We start from the raw sequence: 15,996 nt of genomic DNA, 5'->3' as shown, positions 1-15,996 counted from the left end.
AGATTTGCTCTATTCTATTTTGCTTTTTAAATATATTTTTAAAAATATAATTCTTATATTCATGACTTTTATGAATGGTGTAGAGAAAAAGAAGGATGTTCTCTTCTCTGATAATGCTAGAATTTTCTGTCATGACTTGGTAATGACCACTAGACTGCTTTAATCACATTTATTAAGGATAGCTATATTGGTGGCAACAGCCATGGGTAGCTAAACATGAAATCTCCATATTCAAAGGCAGCATACCTCTGAATATCAAATACTAGGGACAAACAAGGAGGAGAATGTCATCTCCATGCCCTACTTGTAAAAAGCCAGAGGCATCTGGTGGCCACTGTTGAAAACAGAATTTGCTACATTGACCTTGCTCTAATCCAGCAAGAATTCTTAACTTCCCATGTACAGTAATTGTATTACCCCCAAAGTTTTTTTTTTTTAAATGCAAATGCTTTGCTTAGTAGTTGCATATATACTCCAACCTTCTTATAAAGAGCTCAGGTTAATTTACATAGATTCTCCTCATTTTACATTCAAAGTAACCCTACAATGTATTATAGATTTAGATAGATAGTGTCCTGAATATTCTAAGACCACCACTAAGTGGCTGGGGGGATTTGAAGCTGGATTTCTTGGCCCAAGTTCAGTATCTTACCCATGACAGCAGCATCCCCCAATCTGGGAGCCTCCAGTGTTGGACTCACAACTCCCACAAACCCCAACCAGCATGCCCAGTGGTAAGGGATGTTGGGAGTTGTAGTCAACAACTGAAGGTCAGCAGTTTGGGGATGTCTGCATTATAGCTTCTTTTTTTATACAAACAAAGGCAATTCATACAGTATACCAGGGCGGAGAACCTGTTTCAGTCTGAGGACCATATTTCTTGTGAGCAACATTGTGCCAAGTATTTCTTATTTGTAATTTCATTTGTACATTCGTTTTTAATTACTATTTTGCAGTCCTGAAGAGGAGTGGCTTTTTATTTTAAACAACTTGATAGAGATGGTATATGGTTAGTAACAGGAAAATCTAATGTTTATTGCGTTCTTAAGATGCTCTTTTAAAAATACTGTTATTGAACTATTGATCCTTCTCATAAAAAAATAATTATATGCTCAGCTTCAGAGTTACAAACTAACATTTTTAAAATGTCAGTTTTTCAGATAATAATGTCGCTTATAAGTTGTCACAGAAATAGTTCAGTATCCAGAAAAAGCCAATTAGGCCAATTTGTCATTTTAAAACTATTTCATTAAATTATTCATTATTTCATACAAACACTAATAAATAGGTTATAAATGGATTAGGGACTGCTGAGAATAAAAGCTGCTTACTTATTGCTGCAATCCTCTACACATCTACCGTAAGTCCTATTTATTTAACTTGTGAGTAGACATTTATAAGATTCTGCTCTTAGCATCTAAACTGTTGCAGAACAAAGTGGCCCCACATTTGCACTGAACGAGAAGGGAGTAAAATAGGATCCCATGGGTCACCAAAGGCAGGATCCCCAGTTGTTTGTTTATATTTAACAACATTTACATACAGTCATACCTCGGGTTACAGACGTTTCAGGTTCCTTTTTTTAAGGTTACGGACTGCCAAAACCTGGAAGTACAGGAATGGGTTACTTCCAGGTTTCGGCAGTCGCCCATGTGCAGAAGCTCTAAATCGCACTTTGCGCATGCGCAGAAGGGCTGAATCGCAACCCATACGTGCGCAGACGCGGGTTGCGAACTCTGCGGGTTGTGAATGTGCATCCCGCACGGATCACGTTCACAACCCAAGCGTCCACTGTACTGCTTTGCTGTGAATAAAACCTCTAAGGGAGAGGTGATGAATGTATGTCTAAGTATAGTCACTTGGGAGCAATATTTCAGATGCTCACAATGATGCCAAGATCAAGGTCCAAAGAGTTACTACAGGCATGTAACAAGGACTTGTACATGCCTAGGGAGATTTTGTATTCCTTTGAATTGTAAATATCCAGTCTCAAAAGCAATTTCCAATGTTATGTGGTGTACTGCTGTGAAATACAAAATCCAAAGCCATGTCGATCATGTAAGACCAAGTGCTTAATTCTTGGTCCAAATTATACATTTTATCAAAGGTTGCCAAAGAATCAAAAGGATGCTATTTCCCTTTTCAACATCTAGGCAGAGATTCTCAGTCACAACTGCAATTTCAGTCTTTCTGCATACCCAGGTAAAAAGCCAGGCAAGAAGGTTTATATGTAGCTGACAGTATCTGTGTATGTCTGAGTCTGCAGACTGTCCACCTATTCAACAACTTTTCTTAGAAAATAGAATCTGAAGTTGGAGTGGTGGCTGGTGGACCGTCTGGTGGAGAAGTGAATATGCAAATGGATATATACAGAGCGGAAGGCAAATAACTGTAGATGAGTCATCTCCTTTCAAAGGGTGGTATTGATTACTTGTGTAACAAACAATAATCCAGCTTTACCAAGCTAGTTTTCAAAATACAATGAGTAAAAGTTCAAGTTTAATTAAATTCCTCCTATGTTCAAGAACATTGATGGGTATATGAGGCCACTGGATGAAGGGATATGGGTATATAGAGTTTCCAAGTCAGGCAAAATATGAGTTCTACTTCGGAAAGTGGCACGTTAGTTACTCATTCTCTAGGAGGAGATTGTGTACTAGGTTCACTATTTGCTTTGAAGACTCTTAAGGGAGACATGTACTTCATGGTTTATTGGTTTTTAAACTTGAAACGGAAGGATAATTTTTCCTTATTCACACTATTGATTTGCATTTTCCTCACATTCAGCCTCATTGATACTGTCAGTAGTTCTGAATCGAAAGCTTAATTTAGGGTGATATTTATGCATAAGCAAACAAATACAAAAAAAGAGAATATTAACCAAAATATGTATACTAGTCTATCTCATGTGGATATAATTGGAAGTAATCTGTATTGCATGTTCTTCATGCATTCCCAGTTGCAGGCAGCTGTTATATACTGCTAGCTTATATAACAAAGGTCCACTATGTAGTGTTAAAAGTGTCTGAAGTTCTATTTGAGATAATCCTTGTAAAAGTAAAGTTATAAAAGAATTGCCTTCCACAAAATCCTGTTACAAAAACCTTTAATAATAAGGTTGGCAACTCCTGACTAATACAATCCTTTAGGAAATATTTCAAAATACAGGTATAGTCTCGTAAACGCAAGCTTGTCTCCTTACCAGATACTGATGAGGTGAAGGCCATGAGACTTCAAACAGCAAGTTGTGTGTGCTTGGATGCAGTGCTGTCTACATTCTTGCAGAATACTGGTGTGCATAATGAATAAAGCTTCAGCATATAGGGGATGTATCTTTGCAATTGCCAACCATGTTTGAAATTACAGTAGCTCTTGGCAACCTTCTCTTATCTATAATATTGTATTTTATAACCTGTTTTTTAAAAGACTAAATCTTAGGAAACTGTGATACTTGTGTTTGTTTGAAATGTTTGGTGTATGTTTTTTTTTTAATTGTAGTGAATAGTAAAATTATGAGTGGGGTTGGTTTTGCCTGTATGAAGATTATATTTAAATAGGGGGAAATATGCACAAAAGTATATCATGCTCAGTTAACTATATACTGAGTACCATACTATTCAGCATACACAAGTTCATAATCTGAAATTGTTAAACTATCAATACTTCTTTCTCTCCTTTTTGTAGATGGGTCGATTACAAGATCTAGTAAGAAAAAGTGAACAGGGCCTTGGTACTGCAGAAGGGCACATCTCCAATCTCCAGGAAACCCAGGAAATACTACAAAAAGAACTGGAGTTAACCAGGGCAAGACTGAGGGAGACCACTGATTCTCTGTATAATGTTCAGGTAACTGCAGGATACACCAGCTCCATCACTCTGATTCATGGCAACTGCTTTACACATCTGAAGCTCCCTCTCCTTACACACAGAGAGAAGCTTTCCTATTTACTCTAATGTCTACTGTAACCCCATATATTTATATTCACTCAGATGTGCTACTGTCCTCTAAACTAGATGTGTTTAAAAGGAAATTTGACAAATTCATGGGGAATGAGTCTAGTCATTATGGCTCTAACCTCAGATTCAGAGCTGGCATGTCATTGAATGCCAGCTGCTGGAAGCAACAAGAGAAGACTGTATCCTTCATTTCCTACTTGTGAGCTTCTGAGAAGCATCCAGAGGACACCTGTGGAAAATAGGTTGCTGAACTAATAGACCATTGGTCTGATTCAGCAGGGCTCTTATGTTCTTATGCACATATCAAGCTTCCTTTGCATGTACCTAAAAGTTATCATGGATCCTTGAGTCAGGATCTGTTTTATCTACATAACACTGATGAACTTGAAAATCCTTGTTTTTTTAATGAATAGTTAATAGGAACAAGCAACTCAATTCATACAATTAAAATATTATCAAAATACAAATTTTTAAGGTGTCATTAAATTAATTGCATAAAAATATACAAACTAAAACGTATTCTTGAGCAGTCAGTTTAAAAAATCACTAGTACTGCTTGAGCATTCAGTAAAGGCACTAACATTGCTTCCGAGCAAAATATTGTCATGAAATCATTTTGTTGCTGCTTATCTATGTTTTGAATTTTGTGTTCCTAGGGTGAACTAGACCAGGAAAGACAGCAGCATGAAGTAATGATTGTAGCTATGAGGGAAGAGGAAAAATTCAAGGTTGACAGAATGGCCCGTGATCTAGAAATAAAATGGACAGAAAATCTTCGGCAAGTGCCCTTTTTATTTTATTTTTTTTCTTTTACAACAAAGCATGTACTAAATGCAGTTATGTGACCAAACTGTGCATTTCAATAATTTTTTTGTGTGTGTCATTAAAGGCCAGAAAGTTTTAGTTCTGCTTCTTCTTCTTAGGCAGGAATGTACCAAACTTCGAGAAGAGTTAAGGCTTCAGCATGAGGAGGATAAAAAGTCAGCAATGACTCAACTTCTGCAGCTAAAAGAGAGAGAGAAAAATGCTGCCAGAGATAGCTGGCAGAAGAAAGTTGAAGATCTTTTGGATCAGGTAACTGGAATGATTACTAGCATGTTTTGTTACTGTTGTGAAATTACATCTGAAAAGGGGTAAATTGTTGTAGAGCTAGTTGGATGATTAAGGAGGGAAATCATATGCTGAAGTCGGTGGCCATTGTATCTGTTACAGAATTATATGAAATATATGAATATGCTTTGATTAGCAGTGAATTGGGAAATCTGTAAGGGCTAAGCCATGGTATCTGCTCTCTCCAATGTACAACTGTGGACCTGAAGGACAGACTTTAACTGTATGATTCACATCTGAGAGGACTCTAGCTTAAAATATTGGGGAAAATGTTATTATTCACCAGTTTGTTTATATCCCTCTCCCTCAAAAGCTCGTGCTACTCAGAGCCTGATGCATAACAATAAAATCCAAAATGAAAAACAAACTTATTAAGCATCCATGCCCAGTGCAGCCCAACAGCACACAATATACACAGGAGAGGAGCTAAATCCACAACAGCCATCTGAACCATGCACATTTTGCAAAAAGCAAAAATGTAGGTACTGAAGACTATCCAGTAATAAGTTTCTTGTTTGTTGCTGAAATATCTGTTCACGTTGGAAGCCACCTGGTTTTATGTATGGAAATTCTTCATAGGACCTTCATATGTTCTACAAATGTTACCTGCAGAAATCAAATAATTGTGATAGGCTGTATACAAAGACAAAGACTTATTTAAGGATGGACAGTTTGAGACTTGTAAAAATTATGCAGCAGACAAAGCATAGGGATGGGTATCACAGGAAGGAAACAATAATTTCAGCATAGTTTCCACTGGAACGCATATGTCTTCCATTAATGGATACTGGAAGATTTTTTATTGCATCATATCTTTGATGGGTTTCAAATTAATGATGCCCCCTCCTGAAAGTAGCGAGTTAACTTTACCAAATATTCCTATTCTGCAACAGAACTAAAAAGCATCACACACAAATTAAATACAATAAGCTATGGATTTTGATGTGTTCAGGAAAAAGTACATTTATAGGTGTATTTTAGAAATGTGGTAAACAGAATATGGTTTAATCCTTAAATCCTATGATCAGCTTGTCTGAGAGTAGGTCCCATTGAACTTATTGGGACTAACTTGTAAGTAGATAGCCATAAAATTTCACTGTTTGTTTATTAAAATGTTTTTGTATCGGCTTTTGACTATAACATGGGCCACTAAGCAAGTTTGCAAGAAAAGAAAATACAGTTTAAAACAATAATATAAGTAACACATTAAAACAAAATATCAACTTAAAAAACACTAAAAGCCAAACAAAAAAATTATGTTTAAAATTGAGCAGGGATGACGTCAGTCTAATGTCTCTAGGAAGGGAGTTTCATAAACTGAGGTGCCGGTACAGAAAATACCCTATCTAGCATCCTCACCAGTTGGATCTCTTTTGTGGGCCATACAAAAGGGTTTCAGAAAATGATTTCTGCCTCTGGATTGGTTCATATTGGAGGAGACAGTCTTTCAGATCCCCTCCCATAAGCTGTGGCTTTATAGGTAACCACCAGGACCTTAAGTTGGGCCTGGAAACACCAAACAAGTTTGGTGTCATATGGTCTTAGAAACATACACAAGAAAGCAATCTGATTGCTGCATTGTGTACCAGCTACAGTTTCTGAACACACTTAAAAGGCAACAGCCTCATATAGAGTCTGTTGCAAAAATCTAGCTTGAAGGTGACATATCGGAGCTGCCTTCTCCAGAAAAGGTTTGACACACCAGCCAAAACTGGGCAAAAGCATTCCTGGATACAGCAGCTGCTTTGGCATCAAGGAGCTATGCTGGATCCAGAAGTACTGCCAAAGAGCAAAGCCTATCCTTCAAATTGAGTGCAATCCCATCTAGAACAGGCTGTACTCACAGTCCTAAATTAGCTTGTCTGCTGACCAACAACACCTCTCTCTTGTCTGAAATTAATTTGTTAGTCCTGTTCTGTCCTGCGGGTCCAAATACAGACCAGGGTGATGAATTGACTGATGGCCCAATGGTCCCAGTTGCAGGGATTCCAAAGAAAGATGCACAAATCTTCATAGTGATCAGTTGTAGTATTTTATATTACAGGTATAGCAAGATACTCACATACTGCAATGTAATGCAGGATTCCTTGCCGCTGAAGTGGCAAGCAGCACTTTGGCTTCGTCCAGGAAGTGCTAATCATATATGGTTTACTTATACAAAAAGCAAGGTATTAAGCAGGCAACAATAGTCCAATTAACTCAACTCACACCTGGCTTAGAGGCCCCTTCCCAGCTCTTATCCATCTCTTAGATAAGCAAGCAGCTGACAAGCAAGCAGCATGAGAACCCTCCTCTATCCCAAAGAAGGCTTCAAACAAGCAGATAAACATGTGTGATCTCATGTTACAGCTCACACCAATTAGTCCTGGGGTTATCTTGACTACCAAGATAGCAGTTACAGGCCTTCCGGGACATTTGCACCTTTTGGTTCTACACAGTCCCCAACCAGGCCTTCACTGTATTGAGATAATGGTTCAGAATGTGGTCTCGTAGACATTATTTGGAAATTAGAGATAGAACTAAGTATCACGGGCTTGAGGATACAAAATAATATCTTTGCTTTCCCCATTAAGGGGAAAGAAATAGGGCTGAAAAGTATGTTAGACTATGAGGTAGCTCTGATAGAGAATGTAGGTGATCCTGACTGTTAGTATACACACACACACACACACACACACAACACACAACACACAACACACACACAGCAAACAACAATTCAGGATCACACCCAGGACTTTCTCAACACACACAAATATTAGTTTGACTACAATTAAGTCATACTCAAAGTAGACACATCAGTGGGCATTGCTAACTTAAGTGCATTAATTTCAGTGGGTCTACTCTATGTAGATAACAATTTTCTAGCACTAAATCAAATAAAATCCAAAGTAAACAAGCATAATGTCCCAAATTTCAGGTTTAAAAGATGTATCTGACATCCAATCTCAGCAAGCAAAGAGTGTAGGACCCACTTTTCAGAGGAGTAGTTCAGAGTTTGGAATCTTGGCTTAGCCATGAATGTAGCTTTGCAGTTTCCTAGATCTGGGAATTAGTATAGCTTAGGTTTTTTTGTTTTTGCTTCACACTAATCTGAAATAACTGGTGTCTGAATCATAAATCATGTATCCAGAAATGAAATTACCCATCATTCAATTTTTAAAATTGTATTGATCATATATATGTTGCATCTGATGTATATGGTGATGTACCACTTATACATGCTGACAGTACATCTTCAGCTTGTTAATAAATGGTAGGGGTGTGCATCGGCTCTGTGTGCCCTGAATGTGAAACAGGGAAGGTTACAGTTTGTACTATAAACAAGGCATCTTGAGGTGGATCACAGACTCCTAAGGCTTCTGTTACTCCGTGGCCTCTACTTTCCACACCCACCCTGCCCTCAAAAACCAAAACAAACTGACTGGGGAAACGCCAAGAGCTTGAGAGGGGAGTGGATAGAGAGGTGGGGGAGATGTTTCATTTTGATGGACAGGTCTTCCATGAATCAGTGTGAATTATTTTCCCAGGGTACTCCAATCACAGTGATGTGTGAGACATTAAAAACTGCTTGTTTTTCACAAAACAAGTCAATGAAGAGGTCTCTTTTGTAGCCCCAAAAATCCATGGGGAGAGGCAGAAGCCCACCCTATCAATGACCCATGGAGTAACAAGGGTCATTTCTTGGGAATCTATGCTATTTTTACATCATTGCTGCTGCTTTCCAAGAGTCTCATAGTACTCACTCTGAAATAGTAACATCTGCACTTGTAGGAGAACTATTACATGTATCATTCTGAAATTTTGCAGCCTTCGTCCTCTCTGAAGGTATGACCTATTCTACAAATTGAATCTAATTATGTCATAACATGAAAAAAATACTTGTTTTTAAGAAATTTTGTAAAGATGCCACACACAAAGTTCCCTAGTTGTATCTGCTTACAATTAGGAAGGCTTAATCCACTAAGGAGGGATTCCTATGCCTGCACATTTCATCCACTTCTGTGAAAAAAGTTATAGCTGTTTTAGTTTCCCGATTATAGTGGACAGGGGAAAAGAAAACTTAATTTTCAATAGGTTTAATTCGATCTCCAATAATGTCAAGTTGGAAAGACACAGAATGGTTCTGAAACAAATTGGACTGCTTCCTAAAGACAGATACAAATTGACAATTGTGACCAGTGCACACCCCTATTAAATGACATTAAAGTATTATATGTAGAATGTAATTTTGCTATGGATTGACAATTTAAAATACATATTTTAAGGAACATCCATAATTATTTACAGATTGGTTTGAGTTTGGCAATAAAATAGATGTCGATGTTTAATCATGTTGCCACCTTGTTTAAAACGATGGCAAAATGTATGTCAAAATATAGCTGAACATTTGTTTAAAATGTTTGAAGGGCTTTTGTTAACAAAATATTAATAGTGAATTGCAACAGATACTTGGCCATTCTTCCAGAGTATATTTACTGAAGTAGATGTGTCAATTTGGATTAAAGGAAACAAATATTTAATACAGGAGCATGATAAAATCCTTGAGCATACACAAATTTCCTCCCAATATTTAACTCTTATAAAAATGGGACCACTAATTGTATTTATGTGATTTTAATATGTTCAGTGGATTTCCATAACAAGCCATAGCAAAAATGTTCTGTGTCAATTTCGCCCAATTTTCAACATATTTTTCCTTCTTAAATTAATATAATGTTCTGTGTTTTACTGTCCCTTCTTTATTCCATCTTCTTAGTTATTTCTGAATATTTCCCTTTATTCCTGTGATCTTTCCTTCATAGCGGCACTGTCTCGGTGAAGCTTTGCATAAATCTATCAGCAATGTAAGTGAGTTGCACTTACAATATGTACATGAGGGCATGCTTGCACTTCTCAGCTTGCATACTGGCCAGTGCTGCTTCAGAGCATTAGCCTTTGAAATCAATAAAGAAATGTTGTTCAAGGGAAGAGTTTACACATTAATTTCATAAAAAGCTCTGCGCTGCATTCATTCATTCATTCGTATGTGTATGTGTTAATATCATTTGACATTAAACATCACACAGTCATTTTATGTGATGTAAAAGCAAGCTTGCAGGCAGTACATTTGCACATTATAAAGCTTTTTCTAAAGCATGGAAATGTGTGGTACCATGTTACAATTTAATATAAATAATGCAACTCAGTTATGGTTTGGCTACTATATTTCATTCTGTTATTTCTACAAAGATTTAAAAATCAATGAGTGGAATCTCAATGGTCACCAGAAGGTCATACGCTATTAAGTTTATGCACTACATACACACATGATGTAGTTTCTCTATCTTTCACTTACTTTGTCACACACATACATGGCTGAAAAGCCACTTGTGATGGTCAGGAGACCTTTCAGAGAGGTGTGTAATGCAATGGGCTGTGATGCAGCTAGGAATAAATCAGTTGTTCCCCTTTTTGCATAAGGAAGTGCCTTTCACTTCATTTAAGGCTGTTTGGATCCTAGCTAACATTTAAACATAATGTTTAGGAAAACTCCCCTGCGGCAGGGATGAGAAATGTACAGCTCTTCAGTTACTGATGGACTCTTATCCCCCTTTAGCCCAACAAGGCAGTGTGGCTAATTGTTAGGGTAAGCTGCAGCACGTTCACCATCCCTGCCCTGTGGCAATGAATTTATGATTTTTTTTAAAAAAAGTTTGTAGGTAGAGCTTTTCCTAGAATGATTAACATAATTTGCAGGTACAGGGTGTCATTTAGTTGCAGGCTTTATAGAGTTGCATAGTATTTTACAGCACAGATATCTGCTCAGAAATAAATCTCATTGAGTTCAATGGTGTTTGCTTCCACTGACTGGCTCTGCTGCTAGTGCCACTGCCTGCTAGGCAAGGCTTTCTATTTCTTCCTGTCTCACCCTTCCTGCCTCTCTTATGGAAAGGGTTAGGTTAAACTTAGGGGGGGGGGGGAGTTACAGTAATGACAGTCACACAGTTCGAGAATCAGCTGCAGTAGAAACTCTAAGAAAACAGGCTGTGTGCGTGTTTCTCCACTGCCTACTCTTGGCACAGTTTGGATTGCAGCGGTGGTTAAGAATAAAAATAATATTTATTTAACATTATTTCTTAAGAAATAAACTGTTTAACTCAAATACATTTTGACAAAAACTTAAAATTTGTTCTTGTCCAAATGGAAAGATAAAAGAAGAGCAAAAAGGATATTTATACTGATTAACATAATTGGATTATTTCTATTACTGCATGTTAACTTGGAAATCTACCTCATTACTGAATGGTTATATGAATATAAAAGATCAATGCTGGGGAAACATTAACATTCTGTGCAATTTTAATAGGGCTCTTTATATGATGAGATATATTATGGATCATTAAAACTCTGCACAGTTACGGAACTTTTTTCATAATTTATTATCAGATTCTAGTAGGTTGGTTGCCATTGTGTCAACAATATAATGCAAGGATAGGAAATGAGACATTACAATAGATAACTAACAGAAGCAAAAGAAAAAGATTTAAAAATGTGGAAGCTTAAAATAGAATCTTTATATACAATTTGTTCATATTAAGTGCTAGGCAGCTAGTAATCCAGTCCACTTATTTAAGGTGACCAAACTGATTTTTATCATCCTTTTCTTCTACTTCAAAATGGGATAGCAAGTTTTAAAAATTGATTTATATGCATAAAAGAATATATTCCACGCATGCATGTATTACACGTAAAAGTTTGTCCTTAATTTTGCCACTTTTAATGGAACTTCCAATAGCATATATTATTTACATAGTATCTGCCTTGATATGTTAAAATTGGTAATGATTAATTTAATTCATATAAGAAATACGTTGCTTCCAGGTTTTATTTAGAGAATTGGACTAATGTTCAAGTCTGTTCGGTGATGTGTGAGCAGAAGCTGAATATACTAGGTATCACAACCAAGAGAAATGATTTAGGAGGAACTTTAATTGTAGACCTTGCACTGCAGGAACATATAAGTCAAGAGTAGAACTCTTGCTTAGGGCCTGTATAATGTGTAGCAAGTAGAGTGGAACACAGCAACAGGAAGGGGTAGGACTACTGTAGATAGAAGTACTGTTTAAGGGTGGACAAGAATTTTGGAAGGTTGGGGAGTGTTTGAACCTCTCTCAGAAAACGTTCAGAAAACGTTAAGCCTATTCCCTTTCAAATTTTGCCTTGGCAGCTTGTAATGGCTCCTCACCAGTTCTCTGATCTGCCAGTTTCCATCTTCCCCACTTAGCATGTGTCCGAAGAGGGATGTGATACATCAGCTAATGCTGCTTCTAAGCTTTGTTTGCCAATGTGTAATCTGGGAAATGCAGACTTGTCTCCCTCTTGACTCACTCATTAATCAGGAAGGAAAACTGCAGTTTATAGAATTAAACATTATTCTGAAATGAATATATCTGAGCATGCTCATAGTCTGCATTGCTGACACTGGCAAGTGTAGGGTATCTGAAGAAGTGTGCATGCACACGAAAGCTCATACCAAGAACTAACTTAGTTGGTCTTTAAGGTGCTACTGGAAGGAATTTTTTTTGTTTTGACTATGGCAGACCAATACGGCTACCTATCTGTAAGTGTAGGGTTGTTGTTGTTGTTGTTGCTTTTCACTCCTGAGTCCTGTTCCCACTGATAATGGAGGGTTTGTGTAACCTCTGGCCCATGGGCGTCTCCATTTGACCCACTGCATGGTTTGGCCCAAACCATGCCCACCCACCATCATATAATGTCTGTTGCAAGATAAGTAGACTCCCACAGTACCAAATACAAAAGGAAGAATTGGGAGTTTCTGAAGCAGATAGGGTGGTCATGTGTCCTACTTTACAGAACACAGATCATCTATCTTGTCCAAGTCTAGTTTAAAGATAGCGGGTTTGAAGTTGTCCATCAACAGTTAGCATCTAGACAACAGACTGAGCAGACAGAAGCATTCTCTCTCTTTTTGGCAGTGTATAAGTGACCACCCTAGGAGGGGACATCCTGCCCCAGAATGAGTCTTTACATGATTTGTAAGGTTGTCAGTGAAAACTGAAGCTTCCCCTAATAATTCCTGCAAAAGGTTCAGAAAGAGCCATCCAATTCTGATTAAATAACAAAACCTTCCACTTTAATACAGGAAAAATTATCTTTCTCTTCACATTTATCACTTTCTCTTTGCTTGAAGTACATAATGTTGGGCATGTCAGCCATTTGTGATCAGGAAATACAGTGCAGTTGGTACCTTGGGTTACAAACACCTCGGGTTACCAACACTTAGGGTTACAGACTCTGCTAACCTGGAAGTAGTACCTCAGGTTAAGAACTTTGCCCCAGGATGAGAACAGAAATTGCATGGCGGTGGCAGCAGGAGGCCCCATTAGCTAAAGTGGTACCTCAGGTTAAGAATGGTTTCAGGTTAAGAATGGACCTCTGAAACGAATTAAGTTCGTAACCAGAAGTACCACTGTACTTAAATAATTTGTAGTAGCAAAGTTAAGAGGCTACTCAAGTCCCTTTTGTTGGCAGGGCTCCTGCCCTAAATCTTTTGTTCAAGGTTGCTAGTTCCCACAGATACATAAAGAAAACCAAGAATGGGGGAAGGGAAATTCTGAATTAAAAATTTATCATGACTGCAAGTTAATTTTAGTGCAGGCACTAGAATTTGTTGCAGCGGTCTTTCAGCTTGCTTGTTTATATATGTAGTGTTTATATTAGCTTTTACAAAATCTGATCAGTAATTAGAATAATTGCTTTATTGTTTTACCTGTATCACACTGTAAATGTGTCTTCATTTAAAATCCTGCTATAATTTGCGAGTTCAATCTTTATATTAAATATTACCACTAATACATACCACTATCCTTACTATACTGACTTTTTTTGTACTGTTTTTGGGGGACAGGGGGCGGGTGGGTGTGGAGGACTCCCTGGTCCTGAATGGGGTAGCTGTGCCCCTGAAGGGCCAGGTGCGCAGTCTGGGAGTCATTTTGGACTCACAGCTATCCATGGAGGCGCAGGTCGGTTCTGTATCCAGGACAGCTGTCTACCAGCTCCATCTGGTACGCAGGCTGTGACCCTACCTGCCCACGGACAGTCTCACCAGAGTGGTGCATGCTCTAGCTAGCTCCCGCTTGGACTACTGCAACACACTCTACGTGGGGCTACCTTTGAAGGTGACCAGGAAACTACAACTAATCCAGAATGCAGCAGCTAGACTGGTGACTAGGAGCGGCCACTGAGACCACATAACACTGGTCTTGAAAGACCTGCATTGGCTCCCAGTACATTTCTGGGCACAATTCAAAGTGTTGGTGCTGACCTTTAAAGCCCTAAATGGCCTCTGCCCAGTATACCTGAAGGAGTGTCTCCACCCCCATCGTTCAGCCTGGACACTGAGGTCCAGCGCCGAGGGCCTTGTGGCGGTTCCCTCACTGCAAGAAGCAAAGTTACAGGGAACCAGGCAGAGGCCCTTCTCGCTAGTGGCACCTGCCCTGTGGAAAGCCTTCCCATCAGATGTCAAAGAAATAAACAACTATCTGACGTTTAGAAGACATGTGAAGGCAGCCCTGTTTAGGGGAGTTTTTAATGACTGATGTTTTAATGTATTTTTAGTCTCTTGTTGGAAGCCGCCCAGAGTGGCTGGGGAAACCCATCCAGATGGGTGGGGTATAAGTAATAAATTTGTTTTGTTTTGTACTATGAGCCACTGCAGACTAATGCAGAGCATACTAATGACTGCAATGATTTTATAAGTTAACTTAATCAATCTGGAAAACCATATGCCCCATTACTAATCTTAAAGGGCCTTCAGTCCACGCTGTTGTTTCATGTGAGTTCAGTCTTGGAATGGTGTTTCTCAAATCAAAATGACTTGGTAGCACCGTTGCAGAGTGATGTCATACCTCAGAAGCCTCTGCAGTGGAGCTTCATTTTTTGCTAGTAAGAATGCGTGCTGGATTTAAAGTTGCACTCTCTTTTATTGCCTGATGAACTTGGCCTGGGTGGTGCTACATACTCTGTGAGAATCATTGCCCAGACCAGGAGTAGCCTGTGTGGTTTGTACATTGCTCTCTACCCTGCTAGTACCCATGTTGCCTATTACTGGGTGTGTAGAAAATAATCTACTGAACTGAAGGCTGCCAGTGGGCCTTTAGATTGATTTATGAAGGCATGAGCTATGCCACAAATTCATAATAATGGCATGTATTACAGCTGGGTTAAAGGATATGAATTTTCTTTAGAAGGTGCTGTAGAATTATTAGCATTGATTTTGGTAGTACATATTAGGCAAAAAAAATTACTGATATTTAGTCTCTTGACTGCAGTGATGGAACAGAATCTTTTTTAATTGATAAGTAATTTCTCAACACAATGCTATGCATGTCTACATGCAAGTAAGTTCAATTGAGATGAATGGGGCTTACTCCCAGGTGTGTGTAGGATTGTAGTTACATATCTATACCTCACTTCAACCAGGCCAGGAAATGGGATGGTGACAGATTTTTCATTCCTCACCTCTGCTGTTTATTCCAATGGAAGGGACATTACTCCACCATATCCCCCCAGGGCTGATGAAGTTTCATGCCATTTTTGAAGGTGTGTTGGAGAAACAAGGGGGCTTAAAATCCTATGGATCTTTGACTGCTCCTGATACGCACACCAAAATGCCTCACTTTGTCCCCTACTACCAGTGGGACACCTATATCCTTGAACCTTTCAGTGGGTGTATTGAGGTCCTCCAGCGGCTTAAGCGCCATCCCACCATTAGGACACTCTCTCTGCCAGTGGTGCAGCACTTGAATTAACTTTCTGTGGCCACTGAACTGGCTTTCAGCTGGCTGTAGGATTGCAATCCACTAAAAGTGTATTGCACTTGACATTCAAACAGCTGGTGATGACACATTGCTAATCTGCATTCCATAA

At 38.5% G+C, this 15,996-nt stretch overlaps 1 protein-coding gene across 24 annotated transcripts in view; it reads left to right on the top strand.

The window, feature by feature from the left end:
* The window catches only part of FAM184A (family with sequence similarity 184 member A), a 62,060-nt gene that overhangs the window by 31,156 nt on the left and 14,908 nt on the right, over nucleotides 1-15,996 (top strand). For 12 of the 24 annotated variants that reach the window (XR_014562243.1, XR_014562244.1, XR_014562245.1 and 9 more), the window contains 4 exons: nucleotides 3,685-3,846; nucleotides 4,614-4,739; nucleotides 4,885-5,031; nucleotides 9,870-9,911. Coding sequence is in view for 18 of the 24 variants with exons in the window: in XM_083731071.1 (XP_083587197.1) it covers nucleotides 3,685-3,846; nucleotides 4,614-4,739; nucleotides 4,885-5,031; nucleotides 9,870-9,911 (477 nt within the window). In the remaining 6 variants the exon portion in view is untranslated. The remainder of the gene's footprint in view (nucleotides 1-3,684; nucleotides 3,847-4,613; nucleotides 4,740-4,884; nucleotides 5,032-9,869; nucleotides 9,912-15,996) is intronic. The other 12 variants (XR_014562240.1, XR_014562241.1, XR_014562242.1 and 9 more) reach the window with 1 other exon arrangement.

The sequence above is a fragment of the Podarcis gaigeae genome (assembly GCF_964106915.1).
Source record: "Podarcis gaigeae genome assembly, chromosome: 3".
Taxonomy (NCBI): Eukaryota; Metazoa; Chordata; class Lepidosauria; order Squamata; family Lacertidae; genus Podarcis; species Podarcis gaigeae.
This window is presented reverse-complemented; position numbering and strand designations above follow the sequence as displayed.